The sequence below is a fragment of the Psammomys obesus genome, unplaced genomic scaffold, assembly GCF_907164565.1.
Source record: "Psammomys obesus unplaced genomic scaffold, mPsaObe1.curated_primary_1811, whole genome shotgun sequence".
Lineage (NCBI taxonomy): Eukaryota > Metazoa > Chordata > Mammalia > Rodentia > Muridae > Psammomys > Psammomys obesus.
In genome coordinates, this window is record NW_026596120.1 from 14,763,781 (window position 1) to 14,780,534 (window position 16,754).

General features: G+C 43.3%; 1 protein-coding gene across 1 annotated transcript in view; it reads right to left on the reverse strand.

Annotated features, from left to right (window-relative positions):
• Nek11 (NIMA related kinase 11) overlaps window positions 1-16,754 on the reverse strand; it is a 134,476-nt gene that overhangs the window by 69,808 nt on the left and 47,914 nt on the right. Inside the window, exons 3-5 of the mRNA XM_055629779.1 lie at window positions 13,469-13,587; window positions 6,915-6,979; window positions 5,644-5,770 (exon numbers count right to left, since the gene is read on the reverse strand). Of these exons, the coding sequence (XP_055485754.1) occupies window positions 5,644-5,770; window positions 6,915-6,979; window positions 13,469-13,587 (311 nt within the window). The remainder of the gene's footprint in view (window positions 1-5,643; window positions 5,771-6,914; window positions 6,980-13,468; window positions 13,588-16,754) is intronic.

Consider the following 16,754-nt stretch of genomic DNA (forward strand, 5'->3'; position numbering starts at 1 on the left):
GCTTGGGAGGAGGGAGGAGTGGGAGGGGGTACAGGAAAAAAAGAACCAATGTAACACAGTACTCATGGATGAAATTCTCAAAAAGAAAATTAAACTTTAGGAGGCATACATAATGGCCAGCTAGGTGTGTAAAAGAAGTATAAAGTTAGTGCAAGATCACTGGGTTTGCCTTTACTGTTTAATAACCTGCATACCTCTTTACTTAGAAGCGAATACTAGCGTGAATCGCCCAAATGCAATGAGACGCAGAAAGATAAAACATAACAGGGGACGCTGGCTACTTGGGATGCTTAAGACATGTTAACAGTAGTTTACTACAGGCCAGCGGGGACTATAGTGCCTGTCAAAGCTTCTCAAACACCCAGTGCCATGGAGCTCCAGGGAGGTGGATTAGATGCTGATCCTGGGCAGCTGGACAGGAAGCACAGTTTCTGGGTTGTCATAGAGTTTCCACTTAAAATAGGGAAGCTGGATGAAAATGGGCAAAAGTCCATTATTTTCAGCAGATAAGTGAAAACTTGGAACCTTGAACTCCAAAGTACAAGTAGATAAACACAAACTGTATAAGCTAATACCCTGAGGAATGTGGCCTCTATGTGAGGAGCAACCAAGGGAAGAAAATGATGAAGTGACGACAGGACCTGAAAACTGAGAGGCACGGGCAACAGATATGTATCTGTGAGTAAAATGGGCCCCTTTAAGACCACACCTACACTGCAGTGAAGGCTCAGTCAGTAAAAACACTGCCCGGTAAACACAAGGACCCGAGTTCAGTCTTTCCAGATCCCACATCTAAACAACAAAACTAAGTCAAAAACCAAATAGACAAACAGCAAATGTGGCAAAAAGCCTGCTCGGAATTCCAGTGCTGGGGAGGTGGAGAAGTGCAGATCCCTGGGCTGGTAGTCTACTCCAAAAACATAAGGTGGGTGGCTCACGAGGAGTGACAGCCAAGGTTGTTTACTGGCTAGAGATGGGGAGGCAGGCAGACAAAGAGAGAGAAAGGGTGGAGTGAAGAGGGAGAGAGAGACTGTTTGGCCAGCAGCTAAAACCAACAAGGGCTCTTTTCAAGCCCAAGGAGGGATGAGTACAGGGATGAGGATAAGGCCTGAAGTAGCTGAGTGGGTAAGAGCACAGAGCAACCCAGCAGCAGAAGTCCCTTCACTAGTGACATGCTCTACAGTTCTGCAAACAAGAGCCACATGGGGGTACTGAGCACCTCAAATTTGGTGAATGTGATCAAGAAACAGTGGGTTTTCCTTCCAGCACATCCTCCCATCCTCCATATATATATATGTGAACAATTATAGAAGGAACAGGGTTTAGATAGATTTTCTTCTACTTGTAAAAGCTCTAAATGTTCTTCATAAATTTTAGTGTTTGAAGGAAGAGGATCTGGCCCTTCTGGATCTCTATGTACTACCATGTCCTCTACAGGAATTTGACCAATGAAAGACCAAGGCCAATATCCAGGGAAGAGAGAAATAAGAAAGAGGAAAAACATGCGTTACAGTTATTTTTATAAAACCGTGTTTGTTTCTCAGTTTCTCTCTTAACCTGGCTGTGACACAAATAATTGAGACTTTTATGTTTGTTTAACAATAAGCTTCACAGCACAAGAACTGAGCAGTTACTATGTTCTTGGTCCTCTAAGCTAATCTGGTTTCCTCCTAGCGTACGTCCTAGAGATACTTGCACTTTGTAGCTTCCTGCTCCATCTCCTTCTCCTGATGTCTCTTGGACCTCTCTGTGGCTGACAGGAAGCCCACCCTTATTCTCTCCCCTGCTCAGCGATTGGCTGTAAGCTACTTTATTGGCTTATCAGGGAACAATTGGGGAGCAGCGTTTACACAACATTGAGACAGAAGTTTCTAAGAACAATGATTGCAACTGGATATGGGGGTACAGAAATCAGCATTTGAATTGCATAATAACCTTCTGCCTACAAACATGAGGAAAACTGGCTAGAAGAGAAAGTATGTTTCATCTTCAGATATTCTTGAGGCCAGATTTAAACATTCTATACAAACCATAAAGTCTGGGGAAGGACCACGGACAAAGCTCGTCTGGAGCAGAGATTGGCAACAGAAACAGTTAAGTCATCCTTCCTTTCCCAACTGCTATCCACTCCACTGCCCCATTGAAGATTTCGATTTGGCAACAGCCCCTATGGCTTATGTGACTCACACTGCTTCGCACGGAGAAAATGGCTATGGTTCCAGCTGTCTTGAGTAGAGCAGTCTCCCAGGGTTCTTTTAAGATGGAATGAACAACAGAAGTAGTAGAATGTGCCGGGTTAGAGAACATCTACCTCTCTGTCTGTCTAGAGGAGGAAGGTCTGTCAAAGCCTTCCCCCTCCAGCATGGTTTCTATAGCCCAGCCTGGTATTCTTTCAAGATGGATCCTCCGGGAGGGTGACTGTTTTTTCCATGTATTCCTTTTCCCCTCATATATGGATGCGCACTACTTTCCCTATTGATACTGGAGCTGGCATGGGACTTGCTTCAGCCAATGTAACATGGGCAGTTCTAAACTCTGTGAGTGAAAGCTTCTTCACAGCATGATGCTCACTACAGCTCTTGGTCTTTCTCTGGCATTAGAAACCCTTTTGTTCCAGGCACAGCCTAGACTGTGAAACTGGGGGAGAACTTGGGGCCAAGACTAATTTAACCAGAAGCCCCCTGCAAGTGAAAATAGACTGGCAGGGAACTGTTTGTTTCCTGGTGAAGAAAACAGAAGCGGAGACATAAGCTAAATTGGCAAGGGCTCCTGTGCCAGCAACTGACATCCTCCCACCTTCTGAGTTGCTGCTAAAGAAAATGCTGGTATAAAAGGTTCATTCCACTTGCCCTTAAGCAGAACGGTTCCTCTATAGGTTAAAGAGCAGGCTGTTGGGTTTGGAGTGCCTTCTGGGGGAATGGTCATGAGTGTGATTATTGTTCGCCCGGGAGGACACTGGGCCAGGCAGAGCAGGCAGGTGCTGAGCCCTCTACGGCTTAGTACACCTGTAGCTAGCTTGCCTTCTGAGACCATCAAAACCTGGCTCTGTCATGAAGCATGAGCTTGCCTCCACCAGTGTGGTTCCCACCACCATCCCTCCCACTTAAAACACCCAACACAGGGCCCCAGATCAGGAAGCAGCCTGGTTGACTCTCATAGAGAAATGGGATCAACAGTAAGATATTGCTCCATTTCTGCTTAGTTACAGCACCACCACTTCAAAAACACTGTCCCTTTTACCTCTGAAAACTGTGTGCTGTTCATGGTTTAAGTCAATTTGAGGAGCTGGTTGAGGACTACAAGTCATATTTATATATTTATATTTCTCCTGTGGAGAAAACTTTTTTTTTTTCAAACACACACATGAGCTGCGTCCAAAGCACTGTCCTTGATGACCCTTATTATTGGAACTTTCCAAATAATTATCAACTTTTAAAACCAAGTCACCTTTTGAGAGCAACTTCTTGTACTTGAATGCCGTAAACACTCAAATCCAAGCAGGTCTAAAAGATGACAGAAGGGAGGTAAGGCTGCTTATGGGCAAGTGTTAACAGCTGAAAGTGTAATTAGTAGTAGACTAATTCTTTTTAAGCATTATAAATATAGCATGCCCCACTGTTAATGCTCAGGCAAAGCTTCTATAAATTATTCATATGTACTCTCTGTCCCCAGAAAATATTCCTCAGTACACAGATGCCACCCACTCAGAGGCAGAGGCGGGTTCTCAGCCTCACGGAATCTAATGTTCCTGAGTGTCTCTCTAAGATCACTCGTCACACTTCTCTCTCTGCCACTATAATTAATAGTTCTCCGATATCCGTTCCACTTTAGGTTTGGCAGCTGAAATTTCATTACGAGATAAGCCTGTTTTGATTTAGATACAAGCAAAGTAATTACTAAATTCATAATAAAGTGGTTATTTGGGGTCAAGATGATGAGACATTCTCAGCTCAAACTTGCTGAGTAGTTTACAATCACGGTAGGGGAGCTGATCTAAAGCGGGGAAAGATTTTCTATGCGTCAGGTATTTTTGTAGCTAGAAAACACCACAGGAATACTGTCTGGTGTTCTTATAAGTTCTCATGCACTGTAAGGAGCAGTTTGTATACAAATGGAATGGGCACAGATGACGTGAAAAAGAGGCTTCTTCCCTCTGGGGTTCCATTGTCTCCGTGTAGATACCCTGTCTAAAGGGATCAGGTATATTGTCGTGCATTGTTCCTGAAACTTAAACAATAGCTTCCTGAACTGATATGCCCTTAATGAAATGGCACAGTGCAATAACTTTGTATATCGTAAGTCACAAAGATATTATATATCGGAATCTATTTTAAAATCCCTAATATTTAAAATCATGTGTGAAGAAAGGTAGGTGGTAGCTCAGTAATGGTCACTGCAAAGCCCAGGACTGATACATTTTAGCTGGAGAAAGACTCGTCAAATTAGCAAGGTTCTCCAGAAAGAACAAGAGGCAAGGGTTTCTGCATTTATGCCCAAGTTACTGCACAGTGCTGGAGAAGAAGTAAGTGCCCAACTGAACAACGTAAGAAAGTTGTTTCTGGTGGTATTCCTTTGTCACTTTTTGTTTTCTGCTTTCCTTTTTACTTTGGTGTAGGGTGCAAGTGGGAAAGGATTAGGGACAGTGATGGGTGGACCAGAATTGACCTCTAGGACAAAAGACTCTAGCAAGAACAAGAATCTCAAAACAATCATGGGCCTAAAATGAAGGAATGTGATTTATGTGGAAGGTCAGAGCCAGAGCAAAGCTTAACAGCTTCTCTCCCAAGGGAGGCACTAACATAAACAGAGAAATAACAGCCCTTAGAAGAACCCAGCTGCTCTGTGGTGGTTCACTTTTCCCTAACCACACAAAAGGTCGCTTTCTACCTTCTCATTATTAGAAAACAGAAGTGAACATGCTTTTCACATTGCTCATCTTTGAAGGCTCAAAACTACTTATCGTTGATTTGCATGTAATAATTATTTACTTAATTAACAAGCTCTCAACTACATTGTCCTTCAACTCTTGAAGGCTGAAAATTATCTAAGCTCCCTTCAAAGTAAAGCAACGTTCCCTGGATAGGGCCTGCTACTTATAGCAGGACAGACAGGCATTTTCCTACCTGACTCTTCCTGGCCCAAAAGTGCCATGGAACTGAGCTATCAGAGGTGTCTCTCTCACTGAAAACCCAGGAAACAGTAAATGTAGGTTACCCACAAATCCAGTATCCTTAGTAAAATTCTTTTAAAATGCAGAAAAGCAGCATATTCCCCACAGAGCTGGGAGTGAGCCTTAAAATAAAATAAAGCACAGTCTTTAGGATTACAAATGCCTTATTTAATAGGCTAGCCGAAGCACATCAAAATTTAATGTCTCAGCCACATTAAGAACTTTCCCCTGTGGCTCAGGAACGGCAGAGTCTAAGCCAGCCGACTCGTCTATGAATAGAGAGAACCTTTGAAATGAATTTCACAGAGTGTAACAAGCTGTACCCGCTCCTCGCCCTCTGGCTATGGAATGGCTCAAATGCCAGAAGGGACAGAGTGAGTGGATGGAGTATGCAGACGAAGTTCAAGACAAAGCAGATGGAGCTCTCAGACAGGGGAGAGAGAAGGCACTGGAGCCAGCCACCACCTACTCACCAGATATCGGACTTGGCATCGTAGCCTTGGTGCTTCAGGGCCTCGGGGCTCATATATCGGGGAGTCCCAGTTAAAGTTGTAGCCAGCTCCCATGATCCCATTAGCAGTCGAGAAACTCCAAAATCCCCTGGGAATTGTAGTTAATTTGTGTAAATATTTTAAACAACAAAAACCATCGCTGGAAATTAACAACTGAAATTGAGTTAACTTCATCAGTTACTATGCAGCGCCTCATGCCATTTTAAAGGGAAAGGCAAGTAACATTGTAAATTACTTAATGGTGGCAAATAGCTTTAAGTATATGTGCTTTACAGGAGAAAGACGACTTCATGAGAAAAGTGACTTATATAACCTCAGAGCCTTTATTTCTGGGATTACAGAAAACTAGAATAACCTGTTATTAAGCCACTTGAGGTCTGGTAATCACTAACAGAGGGTTTGGAAGGACTGAATGTGCAGACATGAAAATTCCCCGATCTCAATTTACAAGAAAGGGGAAATTTCCAAAGATTTAAACTATCCGTGAATAGATGTATAAAAATATGAATCCACTGACTTTTCTAATTAGTCACATACATGCACTGTTTTCTTTTTCCTTATGAGTTTCCTATGTAATACTCAGACAACCAAGCAACAATTTGGATGGAGGTCCAGTTCTGAAGAGTTAAGTATCAATAAAGCCATTATAGCAGCATTTAAATTATGTACGGCCGCTATTCACTGACTGTGCTAAAGTGAGGGAGGCTGGAGAGGAGGCCCAGAGATGAAGAGCATTCACTGGCTGCTCTTCCAGAGGACCCAGGTTCAATCCACAGCACCCATAGTTCACAAGCTCTGACTCCAGTTCCAGGGGATCTGATGCTCCTTTCTGGCCTCCATAGGTACTGCATGCACGTGGTACACAAACAGACATGCACAATGCCTGTACACATAAGAAAACATGAAAACTTTTAAACAGACGAGGAACCTACAGCAGTGAATGAAGCAGGCAAAAAGCCGGCTGCTTACAGAGCGCCTGGTAATGAGCAGACTGCAGAAACGTGCCTGCTAACTCAGCCGGCCATGGAGCGAGTGTTTTATACTTTAATTTATATCAGACAGTCACCAACAAAGTAACGGGGTTTGTTGGTCTCATCCAGGTAAGAATGAATGTCGGCGAAGGCTACAGAAGTCAGGGCTGGATTACTTCCGGGTTAGCTTGCGCCACATACTTCTGCCCCGGATGGCAGCATCTTGCTGGGAGTTTTAGAGCAGCGTTTAAAACATCTTACCGATTTTAAGTAGGTTATTTTTCAGAAATATATTCTTTGTCTTCAAGTCTCGATGGAGTATCCTCCTACAGAGAGAAAAAAAAGATAAAACGTCATGTAAAATAGAAAACTAAACCTGAGTAGAAGTCAAGGGTGCGCTTGTGTAGGGGGAGTTACCACAAGCTTCCAGATCCGGCTTCCACTGCTCAAAGGCTGCAGAGCCTCGACTGTCTCTCCTTTCTCCAGGGAAGAGAGAGTTTGTAAATGGAGGGTTCAGACAGAAAGGGGCACGTGGTTTTGCTTTTTAAAACTGCTTCAAAAAGGTCAGATCGTATTGAGGGCTTTGTTTGGTTGGTCTTGCTTTATGTTGTTAGAATAAGACGGAGTAAGGACTCATAGGTCAGGTTGGTCTGGAACCGTCTGTGTAGCCCAGGCTGTACACTGTTTTAATGGTGTGATTTACACAGTACTACATCCAGTAACCATACCCTCAGTTGATGCAAATTATCAAAAAATGCCATAATATATCATTACCCAACTGTTTACATTTTGTGAACGCAGCAATATTGATAATGCTATTCAGTAACTACTGGCTGCGTCTTGCTGTAAGACAGCGGTATGAAATATGTCCATGAGGACTTCTGTTTCTGAATTTGAGAGGACCAGACAACATGAAAATCTTTTCCCATGGTGGATCCTAAACCGCTAAACGAAGTTCACAAACAGACACTCATGAGCTGAGCCCATCTGCCGCAAATCCCCCTGGGGATTTTATATGAAGAGAAACTGGAAATCCGAGTGGACTATAGGGGCTGACTCCTCAGCTGCCTTTGGAAATGTGGAGGTCTCAGAAAGCTGGGGACGGGCGATAGTGGCCACAGCAGAAGTCATCAAATCAGTGTAGTGGGGACAGATGCTGCTAGGACACATCCATGTGGGTGGAAACCCGTATGTGTCCCTTGCAGACAGTGAAGGGGTGGCCTAGGATGCATGCCTCTGTGAGCTCAGAAAGGAAGCTTATACTTTGAGTGAAGGACAGTACCCATTCAGACAAGTGGTTCTGATATGCCATAGCTGTGAGGTCACAGAGAGCCTTAGCCAAGAGAATAAAACTGTTAATGTCCAACTGTTAGCATCCTCTTTGCTCATCTGGCAGAAGCAAATGTAGACTAAGAATCATCAGAGAATATGCAATGATACCAGACCTTCAAGCGCTTCTGAGAGCCAAATATGATACAGATTCTAAGTCTATTTTAAATGCTTAAACTCACAAAGGTTATAAGAGAAAATGAAGTAGAAAAACCAAAGAGGTGGTGTTGATGAAGGAGTTGTCAGACTTCCAAGGGAAAAAAATGTAAGCACTGAAATTTAAAAAAAAAATCAGAATTAAAACATATGTCTTGATTTAACCCCACTACAATGACACAATATTGAGCATAGTAACAATGGGATTAATTCTTAGCTCCCCACCAAACTCTCCATTTTAAAAAGAAAATTATTTATTTATTTTTTATTACAGTTTATTCACTTTGTATGCCTTTCTGCAGCCTCCTCCCTTGTCTCCTCCCAGTCCCATGCACCATCCCTCTTCTCCCCCTATGCCCTTGCCGTAGTCCCCTGATAAGGGAGGAACTTCTCCCTTTCTATTTGACCCTAGGCTATCTGGTCTCATCAAGGCTGGCTGCATCATCTTCCTCTGTAGTCTGGCAAGGCTGCACACGCCCCTGGGGGGGGGGGGAGATGACAAAAAAGCCGGCCACAGAGTTCATGTCAGAGACAGTCCCTGTATACCTTACTAGGGAGCCCACTTGGAAACTGAGCAGCCTATGGGCTTCCTTTGAACAGGGGTCTAGGTCCTCTCCATGCATGGTACTTGGTTAGAGTATCAGTCTCTGCAGGCCCCCCATGGGCCCAGGTATTTTGGCTCTGTTGATCTCCTTGTAGAGTTCTTGTTCCCTCCAGGTCTTTATATCTCCCTCTTCTTCCCTAAGAATTCCAGCACTCTGCCCAAAGTTTGGCTATAAGTCTCAGTATCTCCTTTGATACCCTGGTGGGTAGAGTCTTTCAGAGGTCCTCTGTGGAAGGCTCCTGTCCTGTTCCTTGTCTTCTCCTACTTCTGATGTCTATCCTGTTTGCCCTTCTGAATGAGGATTAAGCATCTTCCCTAGGGTTCTCCTTGTTGTTTAGCTTCTTTAGGACTATAGATTTTAGTATGCTTATCCTATATTATATGGCTAATATCTACTTATAAGTGAATATATACCATGCATCTTTCTGCTTCTGGGTTACCTCACTCAGGATGATATTTTTCCCCACCATTTGCCTGCAAATTTCAAGATTTCCTTGTTTTTAATTGCTAAGTAGTATTCCATTGTGTAAATATACCACACTTTCTGTATCCATTCCTCAATTGAGGGACATCTGGGCTGTTTCCAGATTCTGGCTATTACAAATAAAGCTGTTAAAAACATAGTTGAGCAAATGTCCTTATTGAATAGTGGGGCATCTTTTGGGTATATGCCTAGGAGTGGTATAGCTGGATCTTGAGGTAGCACTATTTCTAATTTTCTGAGAAAGCCCCAGATTGATTTCCCAAGTGGTTATACAAGGTTACATTCCCACCAGCAATGGAGGAGGGTTCCCCTTTCTCCATGTCTTCTCCAGCATGCATCATCCCTTGAGTTTTTTATCTTAGCCATTCTGATGGGTGTGAGGTGAAATCTCAGGGTCCTTTGATTTGCATTTCCCAAACGACCAAGGATGCAAATCTTCCATTTTTATACTAGCTTTATTCACAATGGCTAAGCATGGATGAAAACCAGATGCCCTTCAGTAAGTAAACTGATACAGTAAGTCTACTGAACCATCTAAACAATGGTGTGTCAGTCAGCACTAACAAGAAATGAGTGAGCGAGCCAGGAAAGGACCTGATAGAAACTAAAAACATACTTCAAAGTGAAAAAAGCCAGTCTGCAATAAAGTCTTATACATATGTTGGGCTAACAGTAATCCCTTTAAAATATAGTTTAAAAATCCAGGAAATAACAAAGTAACAAATAGTTCAGTCTGTTCAAATTTTTCTCTGAAAATCCCAAAGTATCTCCAGCAGTTCTCCATCCACTAACTACCACACATTATCGACAGAGCTTTCTGGTCCATGACACCCAAGTGCTGTGCAAAGATTCAGCAGTTGCTTGTCTGTGGAAAAATTTGTGTTAGGTTTCATCTCCATCTCCCCATGAGGCTATTCTCCACAGCCTCCACATCTTTTCCTGGGGTAAAGAGCAGATGATGGAGGCAGAGTGCTAGCATCAGGTGGGATTGTGGAGGAGGCACAGACAACTTAGCCTTCACCCCCCTTAAGCCCTAGGTAAACAGTGTGACATCTCAGCTCCCTCCCTGCAGCTCCATCTTTCACCTGGCAGGGTCTCACTGTGGAGTTCAAATGCTTGTTCCCAGAGGCCCCACCCACCCAAAGACTCCTTGATGAAGCTCAGCTTGGGAAGCTTGTTCTTTGTTCTTTCCTCTGGCATGTGACCCCATCCTGAACTCCAAGGCCCCTGTTTGACTCACCTCAGCTTTGACTTGATGATGAACCTCCGTGGAGTCAGGAGGTAGAGGTTCAGTCCTTCTAGAACTACCTGGCTATGGCCAGCACATCAGAAGTCTATCTAGACTTGGTGTGAAAACAGGCGCTGACCACAGGACATCCTCAAGAAGGGGTACATTGGGGGAAAGTAAGGGCTCAAGAGATAAGAGACACCACAGCAGCTCAGCACTTCCGTCTCCCAAAGTTGAGTAGGGCACCGCCTTCCTCTGCCAAATACACTACCTGGATTCCCAAGCAGGTGCTTTCCCCAGGAAATGAGTTCTCTGTGCCACTTTTCAGGGACTCATTTAGATACCGCACCCTAACCTCTCTGCAGGCTGGCTGAGAAGTGTAGCTAGGTGGTGACAAAGCCACCTTAGGAAATGTGTGGGTAGCTGGGTGATGACGAAGCCACCTTAGGGAAAGTGCACCAGCCTGTCTCTCCCACCCTGCGGAATCACTAATTTCGGCAACACCTCAGGACCACCAAGGCTGAGCGCACTGGAAGGGGCTGCTCCACTCTGCCTCAAGAAACGGGGGCTAATAAGCTTGACACCCCAACCAGAAGAAGTTTTGTGTAGCCTTCCCGCAGACAGCTGAGTGAGCTGTGAATAGTCTCAGGCTCTAACAGTCTCATTTATGTACCTGCCATATGCTGCTGACTCCAAGTATTCCAATTTGAAAAAAACAAACTAAATTAAAACACAGTGCAGAAACTTTCCAAAGCAGGGAGCCAATTTTTCCTTTCTTCTGTCCCCTCCCCACCTCCCTCTTAGTTTCTCTACCACTGTCTGTCCTCTCTAGAATACTGTATTTGTCAAGACTCCTCCCAGAAGCAGCATTTTCAGCTGGGCCTCCCAGGGCTCCCTGCACTGGTCATAAAGTCAACTAACATTTGCACTGAGGCTACAAAGGAATGGAGCCTCACCTCTCACATGCATGTACAATTGCCAGTGTCATCCAGATTGACGTGCAAGCAATCTAAGTGCTCCCATGGAGGAGACAGTGATCTCGGAGGGCCACCTGTCTCGCAGCTAGGACACAAAGATTTTTTTTTTTTTTTTTTACCAGTCACAGTTAACAAACAGCTCTGTAAGCTTAGGACTTATTTTTAGTTTATTGCTATTTCATGAGTAAAATGTATCAAACCATAAAACTGGCATTTCTCTATACATCAGAAGCTGATAATTATTGGTTACAATATAATGATTAAGAGACACCGTCAGTTTTCATCTGAATAACAAAGAATAGATTTTATATTCACTCATTCAACAGCACCCACCTGTGTGGCCCTGTTGAATGGCTCTTTATAAATTCTGACAGACTGGAAATGGCACTCTTCCCTTTGGAGGTTGTTTTTAAACTCATTTATTTTTAACTATCACTAAGTAATCTTAAGCACATCACAATATTGAGGGAATGTGCTCAGAATATGTTTTATGCTGGCATGGGAATAGCCTTATGTAATCCTGTAAAATACAAGCTAAAATAACAAAATGGAAAAACAAAAAATTAAATCAAATTTGGGATCTTAAGTCAACCAGACTTCAACTGTATATTTTGCACACAGAACACCCACCATAGTGGGCATCTGTGTGGGTGTTGTTTTATAATTATATCTTTTATGCAATAAGCCAATAATATGCTAAGAAGCAATGGGAAAGGAAAGACAGGAAGGAGGGGAGAGGACGGGAGAAAAAAAGATAATAGCGGCATGAGTGAGTGTGCGTGTGCAGGAGTCGATGGTCAGCAGCTTCAGGATGTTTATTAAAGATTATGTGATATTTTGTCATCTAGGGACATGATTACAGAGACTCTGGGAGTCGCACTGCATTAGCCCCTATTTGTGTCATTGAGCGTGTGTTTCAGAGATACATGGCCAATTGCAAAGGAATATGATTACTTTTTATGCTATCAGAAACCACAGATGACACACTTAAGTAACGACATCCTCAGAGCACCAGGCCTTGGTGTGCCCTAGGAATACCACTTCCACTCAAGACAGCTTCTCCCAGGTGTTCTGCTCCCTCCTGCAGTGAGAGTGCCAGGACCACACACTTTGAGAGTCTATTGTTTCAAAGTGCATTTGTGTCATTTTATGGGTCTAAAAATATTTAACACCTTACCATCTGAGAAGATGTTTTAAATGTGTTGTTAAAACATTTACAATGTTTCAAAATGTACTATTGAGTCAAATTCCATAAGCAAGATTGACAGATAACTGAAACTCAGGGGATACGCTTTGACCACTATCTAATATTTATATTAAAACTGACTTTTGGATTGAATATTTATCTGTCATGACCTGCTAAGGATGTCTAAGTATCCGCTTTAATTACAGGAGATGGTTAGATAAGTCACCATGTTCGATACAGTTTCTGCTACATTGCAGATCAAGTTGTTTTAGAAAGAACTACCAAAAACCAAGGAAAGAGAGAGAGAGAGAGACAGAGAGAGAGAGAGAGAGAGAGAGAGAGAGAGAGAAAGGAAAAAAGGAAGGAAGGATAGAGAAAGAAAAAGAAAAAGGGGGAGCTGTAGATATGGTTCAGAGGGTAGAGTGCTGACTGTGCAAACATGAGGACTGCATTCAAATCCCAAGGACCCACAAACAAGCTGAATCTGGAAACTCCTGTCTGTAACCGAGCCCGAGCCCTCGATGTCAGGATGCGAGGGGAGACAGGAGGGTCTTCAGGGGGCCAGCTGGCCTGGCATGTTCAGCAGAGGACAGTGAGATGCCTAATGTCAGGCAAGGTAAAAGGCAAGGACCAACACCAATGCTGTCCTCCACAGCCAGGCACACGCCTGCACTCACTCACACACGACTGATATAAATAAATACTGTCAGTAAGTATCATTCAACAGTTTCCTCAAGAAAAAACATCATGTTGTAAAGCATTACAGATGTCTCACTGTGCCTATTCATCTTCTGAGCCTGTTTGCTTTCAAGTTCAGACGTGAATATACCCCATCCCCAGAATCAACATACCTCTCGTGCATATAATCAACTCCAAGCAACAACTGGATAAACCATTCTACTATCTGACTTTCAGGAAAGATTTTCCCAGCTTCTTTATATTCGTGAATTTTATAGTCCAGGTCTCGGCCCTGAAACAAAATAACACAATCTTTTGTAACTTTTACAAGTAAAAACTTAATACCAAGTTCTCTCAACAATGTAAGGGTGGCCCAAGATGGAGTCACCTAAGCAGACACCAAGATGGATGAGCTAGGTTGGCCTCAACTTCTTTGGGGAAATGGAAACGAGATATTCTGCACACCTCAGAAGTCATCTGAGCCTTCCTGTTTTCCTACTGACCAAAAGTCCCTCATCCTCCTAAGCAGACACCCCCCACTCCAATCTGAACAGGACTCTTTTAATATTAATTACTTTTTATTAATTGCAGTTTATTCACTTTGTATCCCAACTCTAGCCCCCTCTCTCATCCCCTCCCAAACCCACATTCCCCTACCTTCCCTCCCTCTTTTCCACACATGCCATGCCCCTGCACCAGTCCACTGATATGGGTGGTCCTTCTCTCCTTCCCTCTGACCCTAGCCTGTCAAGTCTCATATCTACAGTCTCCCTCTGTGGCCTGATTAGGCTGCCCAGCAGTGTATCAAAGCAGAGGCTGAGACTCATAGCCAAACTTTGGGCAGAGTGCAGGGAATCTTTTGAAAGAAGGGGGAGACAGAAAGACGTGGAGGGGACAGGAGCTCCACAAGGAGAGAAAAAAAAAATCTGGCACAGGGATCTTTTCTGAGGCTTATACTCTAACCAAGGACCATTCATGGAGATAACCTAGAACCCCCGCACAGATGTAGCCCAAGGCAGCTCAGTGTCCTAGTGGGTGCCCTAGTAAGGGGAACAGGAACTGTCTGTGACATGAACTCAGTGGCAAACAGGACTCTTAGCAGTTAAACTCTGCCATTGCTCCTCTAGTTCAGGTCCATCCAACTGGGTTTCATCTTTGCCATCAAGCAAGAACAAAATAAATCGTGTCACAGAGGAGGGTTATCCGGTTCAACATACATATTTGGATGGCATCCTCTGAATATGTATTCATATAAAATGAGGAATAACTTTTCCAATACCTTGACTTTGTGTATAGAACCCTAACATGTGAAAGTTAAAAATGGAAGACAGTGAGATTCAAATCAGAGACATTAATTTAATGCACAGTGACGATGGTCGCATGAAGTGAAATTGGTGTTGACGTGGTGCACCAGTGCTGGTCGCCACGGGGGATTCTGCTGAATTTTAACTTAAATTTGTGTTCTTACGAATGTGTGTATGAGTGTGGGGGGGGGTGGCATATGTGGAGGTCAGAGGACAATTTCAGGAGTAGGTTCTCTCCTCCCACTGTGGGTTTTGTGGACAGAACTCAAGTCATCAGACTTGTGGGATAAAAGCTTTGTCTCACTGAGCCATCCTGCCATCCCAGATTGCTTTGATTCTGGCATGTAGAGACTGCAAGGGTCTTGGAATGACTGAGTTTCCCCTTTTCTACCAACTCCAGCAAACCACTCAGGCACACAATGGCCACTGGTATGTGTTTATTTCTGAACACAACAGTGAAACATTTAGTCACTCACATATGGTGAAATGTAAAATATCAGTAATGAAAATTAAGGCTAGAAGCTGAAAATCACGAATGCCTTGATTTGCCTGGCACTGTCTGAAGTGACTCTGATGACGATATGTCTTAATATATTTTAATTGCCATAGAAAACAAAACTCTAAGTATTAAATTCTCTTAGAGAATCTTACCCCTCACTTTTTTATATTAAAACACAGAAATATTAGAGATTGATTGATATTTGTTCTGAGAAGAAACAGGCCAAGAAAAATGTTCTTTGTGAAACACGAAGCTCAGGTCCCATGGAGAACAGTGAAAGAGGTGCCTGCTGTGTCCATGGGAACACAAGATGAAAATGAAGCCATACAGAGACTATGGCAGGGTCCTGCTTAGATACAGAGCAAAGTTATTTCCAGGCGAAGAGGCAATGGGGAGAGATCATTTGTAATCAAAGCAGCATGTGGTCGACGGACTAACTTCCCATAGTTCAGTTTTTAACTTTCTTTCAGTGCAATGTGCAAATATTGTCTTTGCATTAAAAAGTAAGTAGTCAAAAGCATATCAGACATTCGCAGACAGGCTTGATAAAACTGCCTTCCTCGTTGTATTTTCTAAGCCAACGAGATCAAAGCTTCTTGGAATTAAAAAATACAGCGAATTAATATTTAACTCTTGGCAGGAAAGAGAGCAGTTCCCTTGTCCTTCTCCAGATGTGCCTGTCCAGCACTCATTTCTAACCATGGCCTGTCCTGGGGTTCTGCCACAGAAGGAAAACTGTGCTGTAATAGTACTTCCACAAGTTGCACAAAATAATATTTGTCAATTGATCATTGCGGCATCTTAAGGCGTAGATGAGAAAGACCTTCAGACAAAATTTAACCCACATCTACTATACTGTTTCCATTATCAATCAATTTTATATTCCCCGCCAAGAACACTAAGTCCCCCCCGACACACACACACACACACACACACGCAAGCACACACATTTAAAAAATTTTTTTTTCAAAGACCATTTGAATATTCTGTGGCAATGGTTTCTAATGTCAGAAACATTTTGCTTCACCTCCTGGAATGAGGGAGAGAAGGAGGGAGGATGGACGGAGGGAGGGAGGAATGAAAAGAAAACACTAAAGAGATAGGAGGGGGAAGAGTGAGAGTTTAGTTAGTAACTTGTTTGCTGTGCAATCCTGAGGCCAAGAGTTTGATCCCCAAAACGCACATGGAAAAAAGCAGGGAATGGTGGTAGGCCTTTGTAATCCCAGTGCTGGGGAGGCAGGGACAGGCAGGGCCCTGGGGCTTGATGACCAACCACCCTGGGGCTGACTGGTGAGTTTCTGGTCAATAAGAGCGCCTGAAAATAACAACATAAAGGCTCCTAAAGAATAGGAGGCCACCCTCGAGCACATAAGCATGCACACTGCACACATACAGGCATGCGCAGAGCGCACATATGCAGGAGATTTCAATGAAGCTTCCTTCCAACTTGTCATATCACGTCAATGTTTATTACCTCGGGGGGGGGACAATACATGAGCATAGCTGTCTTCATAAATGTGGCTTTCAGATACACAATTGCCTGCCTAATTTATAATAATACTGAAATTTCAAGAAATGGATTCTGTGAATTCAAACAGGATTTCTTTCAGGAATTTATTGACAACTACAAGTTTCTATTGTCGTCATAAAGCTGTG